Source organism: Mytilus trossulus, chromosome 14 (assembly GCF_036588685.1).
Source record: "Mytilus trossulus isolate FHL-02 chromosome 14, PNRI_Mtr1.1.1.hap1, whole genome shotgun sequence".
Lineage (NCBI taxonomy): Eukaryota > Metazoa > Mollusca > Bivalvia > Mytilida > Mytilidae > Mytilus > Mytilus trossulus.
Window position 1 is genome coordinate 47,239,472 of NC_086386.1, and position 7,345 is coordinate 47,246,816.

At 30.6% G+C, this 7,345-nt stretch overlaps 1 protein-coding gene across 1 annotated transcript; it reads left to right on the forward strand.

The window, feature by feature from the left end:
• Positions 1 to 492: 492 nt before the first annotated feature.
• LOC134697818 (collagen alpha-3(VI) chain-like) lies at positions 493 to 4,429 on the forward strand. Its single transcript, XM_063560104.1, has 5 exons — positions 493 to 630; positions 1,626 to 2,096; positions 2,769 to 2,912; positions 3,335 to 3,416; positions 4,246 to 4,429. The coding sequence occupies exons 1-5, from the start codon at positions 543 to 545 to the stop codon at positions 4,334 to 4,336; spliced, it is 876 nt and encodes a 291-aa protein (XP_063416174.1). The 5' UTR covers positions 493 to 542; the 3' UTR covers positions 4,337 to 4,429.
• Positions 4,430 to 7,345: the final 2,916 nt, after the last annotated feature.

Sequence of the window (7,345 nt, forward strand, 5' to 3'; positions counted from 1 at the left end):
TGAAATAAAATGAAAAAAATATTATTTTTATAGGCCTTATTCTATAAATTCTTTTGAAAATAATATCTAGGAACTCTTTCAATGTATATAAGGACTGGATGATAATAATAATAAAAAACATGAAAATTCCTACATAATTTCATAATTTGTATGAATTAATAAATTACGGAAGTGTGGTGACATGTAGATTCGTCAGCGTGACTCCGTTTATATCAAAGAATAAAATCGTTAGCCGTATATTTTTTATTTTGATTAAGCACAAAAAATATAATCGTTCTGATATATTTTATTATGATTAGGTACAAAAGAGGATTATTCAATTATTAAATCAGATATAAAGTTGTCAATCACCCACTGATAACTGTCACTATCATAAATATGTTAATTAGGATTAGGTCAATATTTACATAATTTGGATTTTGACGTTTTATTCCCTGAAAAGGAATTACATTCTTTACACGTTGTCCGCGGGATATTTTTGTTTGGTTCTCTTTGTAATAAACTGGTTGTTCTGAAAATGTTGATAGTTCACTTCGAATGCAATGGGAATGGTCACTGTCAAATGTTTAGAAAATTTTGGATATTTTATTATTTTTCTTCATATCATTTCAGCTGAACATAGTTTTAACGGTAAGTGAATTGTTACATAAACCGCTAACTCTACTTATTTATACCAGAGACATGTATACTAAATTTGTATTTATATGTCTCTGTATATACGAATATTTGAAATACTTGTTAATAATTAATGATAGTTTCGATGTACCAGACTATCCGTCGAATATAAAACTTTTGACCTTTTGCATAAACTGATCTAATTGCTAAAGTTTAAACTGATTCAGAATATGTTTTTTTTTTCAAAAGGTAAGCAGATAGATTCCGTATTCAGGATTGTACACCGACATTAATAGATCACACTTTAGGTGTTGTTTTTCTTCTTCGTTTTTCGCTTTAATTTCGATTTATGCATTATCGATATACATGTACTTAATATTTTTAATGTATTGATTTAGTGTTTGTTGCTTTGCTTACAAGCAACTCAACATATCAATTGAAATTGGCAGTGTTAAAAATCGGAACAAAAATCCAGTTGCCGATAAAGCCATCGCTGAGCTCGAAAACGAGTTACGAGTAACGTCCAGTGGCATATATTTCATGCGTATTGTGATTAAGAACAAGAACAAAATTAATGATAACTTGATACAAGAACTTTTTCGTGAAACAAGTCTTCCATTTGGAAATTAGGTAATGATACAACTGACAGTTGTCGCAAGGGTTATTCAAAACACCAGATTAAACGTTTAAATTGAACCAGAACGTGTCTACGTATTTTCACTCCCCCTTTTAACCCCCCCCCCCCCCCCCAAAAAAAAACAAATACCAAAAGGCATCATTCAGGTAAAAAAAAAAGATTTTGTGAGTACCGTCAGCCCTGCAATAACTATTTTGATTAGTGGGTCTAAAAAAAAAAAAAAAAAAATAAGAACGCTCAGTAAAGTGTCTTTGACCTTAATGGTTTACTTTTTACAAATTGAAATTTTGATGGAGAGTTGTCTCATTGGCACTCATATCACATTCTCTCATCTAAGTATACAGTTAATATATATTGGTTATTTCTTTTTCAGATATTGTGTTTGCAATAGAACGGTCATCGAATGTGACAGAAACCGAATTCCTTCATAGTATCGATTTTATATACAACTTGACGGAGTTGTTCGCCATTGGACAAAATGACACATTAGTTTCTATACTAACTTTTTCGAGCTCTGCTCGAGTAGAATTTGCTCTAAATGATCACGAAAATAAAACATCGCTCTTAGAGGCAATTTCATCCTTGAAAAGTTTGCGAACTGAAGAAGTTGCCAATATCCCTTTGGCCTTAAACATTATCCAGGAATACATTCTACAAGAACAGCAGGGAGCAAGATCTGGTGCCAACAGAACTATAATAGCACTAGTTAAAGGCAGGATTAATATTACATACATTTCTGGAATAATTTCAAAGGATGAAACAAATGTTATGTGCATTGACATGGATAATATAGAAACAACAAATGCACTTTGTACAGTTATTTCATCATTTAGGTCAAAATTAGGTATGTACATAGTATATAAAATAATATTAAAATAAGAAGATGTGGTATGAGTGCCGATGACAAGTCTCCACATGAAACCAACTATTTGCCCCCGTGCAACCTTCAACAATGAACAGAACTCATACCGTATAGCAAACCTTATATATATATATGAGAGGTTCAAATTGCCAAAACAATACAAGTGTATTTTTAATTCTTATTCTAGTGCCTTATTTGATAAATAACAGTAATTCTGGTATTCAATCTAATTAAAATATTGATCTCTGATTACGTTATACTCATATGTAGTATAACGTAATCAGAGATCAATATTTTAATTAGTTTGGCTGGTATTTTAGTCAACAAATGAAACGAGAAACACGTGAAAAAACAGTTAAATTATCAAATGAAAATCATGCATTTGGAAAGCAAACACATAAAAATAAATTAACATGACCAAGTCAGAAGTGAAAAAAATACAATGTTGCAATTTTTTTATCGGAAAATAAAGGCATGTATGGAAATTGTATTGTCTTATACCGTTTCCTTTGTTGGCTAGTATATTTTATAAAGGCATCGTATTCTATTCAAACCACATACTATTTAGAAACTACCAGTTCAAGCCTTTAAAGTAATTTAATGTTTTATTAATGTTGCATGTTGATGTTTAACACTTCAATATATGTTTTTCAGATGACAATTTGAACATAACATCTACAAATTGTGTGTCTGACGACATTTTTAACGTTAGCCAGTCAACCTCACCAGACGATATTTTCAACGTGAGCCAGACAGTTTCCAGTCCTTTAATAAATACAGAACCTGAACACACTTATGGTAATGCGATATATACATTTATCTATATTTTTTTTCTTCAAATTATGATTTTTTTTGTATAGAACAATCTGTTGCAAAAAAAAATAAAATATTCTAAACTCTTTTTTTGGATTTTTTTTTCGAAATTGTTGGCCCTCAATGCTCTTCAATTGCGTTCTTCTGGTCTTTTTTTATTTGAGCTTCACAGATGTGTCTTGCGAATAGAATGATAAGCCTAGTTGGTATTCCTGATAAGTTTTATTTCTCTATACACTGGACCTTTTATAAATGATTTCAGTGGTTAAATTGAGCACAATCAGCGTTATTCTCTCCATTCTGTATCAGCATTATGTCTCAATGGTATAAAGAAACTCGTAATACTCATTACCTTTTCGAAATGTACTTTTTCACCGGTTTATGTAATTTTTTTTGCTTACTTTCAGACATTCTCGTGATAATATTCGCATCAGTTGCCATAGTAATAACTGGCAATTTAATTTATTTTACAAGAAGATTTTGGAATACGTAAGTATATACATTAAGGAAAAGATTATCAAAATAACAGCCGTAATACATATGTTGGGATCATTGTATTAACACAAGCTAATACATTTTTTTGTATTTAAATTTGCTTATAAACAAGTGTGGACACAGATCAATGTGGATAGTATGTTTGGATGTTTGACCGTGTTTTCTGACAATTTTTCTTCTTCTGATTTTCCTTATAGGGTTCTATTTTAAACTGTCCGTGTACAGTGACAGCCAACCTATACCTATCACTGAAAATAGCAGTGTCTTTTATTTGATATTGAGTTTTAATGTTCAAAACTGTCACGGAGGAGACACTGCCTTAAATCAGTGCTGACCGTTCATAGATTTTATTTATCTAAATATTGTTAGACTTAATCTGGGACTATCGTAATATAATTTGTCCTATACCTCACGAAGCTTACTCTTGTGAAACGTGTATTGCACATTAAATATTATAGTATATGTTAATTTAATCACTTCACAATACAACACTTCAGATATACAAACCCTAGAAGAATACAAAAGAAGGATCACTTTAAGAGAGGGACGAAAGATAACAAAGGACAGTCAAACTCATAAATCTCAAACAAACTGACTACGCCATGGCTAAAAATGAAAAAGACAAACAGAAAAACAATAGTACACATGACACAACATTAAAAACTAAAGAATAAACAACACGAACCCCATTAACATGCTCTTGTCCCGATATGCATGTAATATTTGCCACTGGATGTTTAAAACAAATTCATCATTAACAAACAATTAAGAAATTTCATTTGCATTAACTTAATTTAATATATGTATTTTTTTGTATTTCAAGGTGTTCCAATCTAGGATCAAAGAAAAGGCGAAAGAATTCATTGGAGATTGAAAACAATTCTATGTTGGACTCGATAAGTCAAAACAATTAATATCCTTAACTTATTCCATATTTGTAAAATATTTTCATTTCTATTTATTCATTTATAAAGTATCATTGCACAAAATTACTTCAAGTTATATTATTCTTGTGTCAGTTATACTTGAGCAATAAAATTGAAAATGGAAATGGGGAATGTCAAAGAGACGAGAACCCGACCAAAGAGCAGACAACAGCAACCAATGGGCCTTCAACTCAGCAAGAAATCCCAATTCTGGAGGTGGTTTTTAGCTGGCCCCCCAAATAGTAATTGTGTACTACAGTTCAAAACTACATTTTTATGTTCATACTGTCTTAAAAGTGTAATACACTTATGAGATATTATTTTGTTGGATTGCTGTCTTTTGGGATATTCCACATTTTCTCTTTTTATTCATACATGTAGCCATTTTTCTGACTTTTTTTGACAGATATTCCTCATTTGTCTTCAGTTCTATTCCAGTAGTGTCCTCTTTGTGAGAGACCATTCCAAAATGGATTGATAAATTGTCTAGTGGCAAACATTTCATGGATATTCTGGACATTGGCAGTCACATTAACAGTCAACTTCTCATGCTATATTGACTCTTCAAATATTTGCTACAATAGTTCTTTCACATGTATACAACAGACACTCTCTTTACAAGGATCATTAGATTCAATATTTCCAATTCCTAGTCTACTGTAAATTAGTAACTTGCAGCATGCAGTGAAATTTTGTAACACACAATTAAGCAGTGTTTTTAATTCAGCTGCCACTTGATGTATACACATTGCATCAATGATGCATAATCTTCACTACCTGAATAATTTGTTGTTTACAAAATGCAACTTTCTCATACACAGAGTTTTTCAAATTAAAAACATAAGATTAAGAATATTGGTATACCTCTAGATGTCTAACTTGATGTCTCATTTGAATATTTTATTCACATTTATCATTTTAAACCAACATGAAAGAGAAAGTGGATGTTTACTTTAACTTGCATTGAAACATTCATTTATCAAGTTAAGAAAATCATTTGACATCCATCTCTAGAACATAACACCTGATAGTTAAGACCAGCAAGATAGATGTAAACCATCCTACATGTACAAAGTTATTGACAAACAGTCATTTTGAACAAACAATACAACATTAAACAAGGTAATTATTTATATCTTATGCTATATATATATATAGAATAATAGGTAGTTTCGTTTTCGATACTGACCTTATCATGAAGAATTTCTAGACAAGCCTGTAAAGGAGAGTTGAGATATTCCCCATGATGAAGTCAGTATCAAAAACGAAACTACCTATTATTCTGTTTATCAGTAATTATGACGTCACACAATGTATTGCCTAATATTTTCAGTGATACAGCCAGTACGTTGATACTTGAATATATTAGGAAGTAAAATCAAAGGTAAAATATATGAATTACCGATAAACTAATTTATTACAAAACATCAACTTTAGAACTTTTTGTGGTTTGCTAGTTTATGAATCAGTAACATATTCTGATGGGAAGTAACATCTCCTACAAATTATCTAATACATACCGATTATCAGGTTATCTGCATGTTGATATCGTAAAATATCAGCAGCGAGACATAATATTAAGCTTTTTGTCGAGTGAGTGTAGCGAACAAGATCAAAAAGCCTTCATATAATGTCAAGCAGCTGATATTTTACAATATCAATATGCAGATAATCTGATAATCGATTTATCGGGCTATATTTGCGTGTTTCAGAAGTGTTTTCTTTGTTTCACCAGCACACAAAAGATGACTATATAAGTTCGGATCAAAGTTATTAACGTCAGTTCAAACATTATGACGTCGCTGATATGTCCGAGTCAAAGTTATTAATGCCGGGTCAACGTATTTGACGTCACAAAGACATGATACAGAAGAATATTAAGAGATGAACAGAGTGATATAGACCAATAAAACTGCATACCCATAATCATAGACTTCTCAGGAGTGTTTATCTTCACAAACTTTATCATTTAAACTGTGCATGAATTTATTCCTGTTGACAGAAATCAACAAGTCAACAATTATTGCGACATATTTCTTCTCCAAAGCTAGTCTTTGGATATGTCAAAACATAACAGAGCCCGGATAAATATTATCATATACACAAGGCGACAAGGTATAAGAAAAGACAAAGTCAAAAGTCTAACTTTATTTGCATATTAAATCTATACATATTTGTGAAGCACAAAAATATAAATTTTATAAAATATTAAATGAAAACAAATCCGTACCCCATTCTACTGATACAGGATATTTCAAATAAGTATTAAAAACAACACTTGTGTTTGCAGACTCACTTTGTGGCTAGCCTTGTAAAATATAACCTTACAAGGGATATTCAAGTTACCCTCCCCTTAATGCTTCTATCACATAATCGTAACTCTCAGTCATCTTCTCTTCTTAGAAATTACAAAATACAGATCATGCATTACTGTTACTTCATGTTTTAAACTAAAATAACAATACCAGATTGGTACATCCAAATTTTCTCATTTTAAAGAATCATTTATACTAGATTTTTATGTTTAAATGAGTTGAATGTTTTGAATGGAAATAACAGAATTCAAATGAAAATATAAAGAAAGGAGATTCTTGATAGAAATATTAACTCAGGGCAAATACAAAGATTCTTAGGCCCTTTATTAACTGATGAAAAGATAGGAGATTCAAAGGGGTTTATGTCCAAAAGTATGTGCTTAGTTTATTTATATGAATAACAAACAAGTTGACAAGCAAAAAGGATCTCACTTTACAAATTCTTGCAAGTAAATACAAAAAATCAACTGAAGGGTTCAAATGATGAGATTCCAAGACAGAAATTAACAAAAAAATGAGTTTATGTAAATTGTAATAAATACTTTATAGAGGAATATGACAAAATTTCATATTTGATTAATAATAATAAAATTAAGTCAACTTTATCTAGATAAAGAATTCAGCTTGCAGCACATATGTTTTTATTCAAAAGGAAAGTACCTTATCAAATGGCAGCATTACA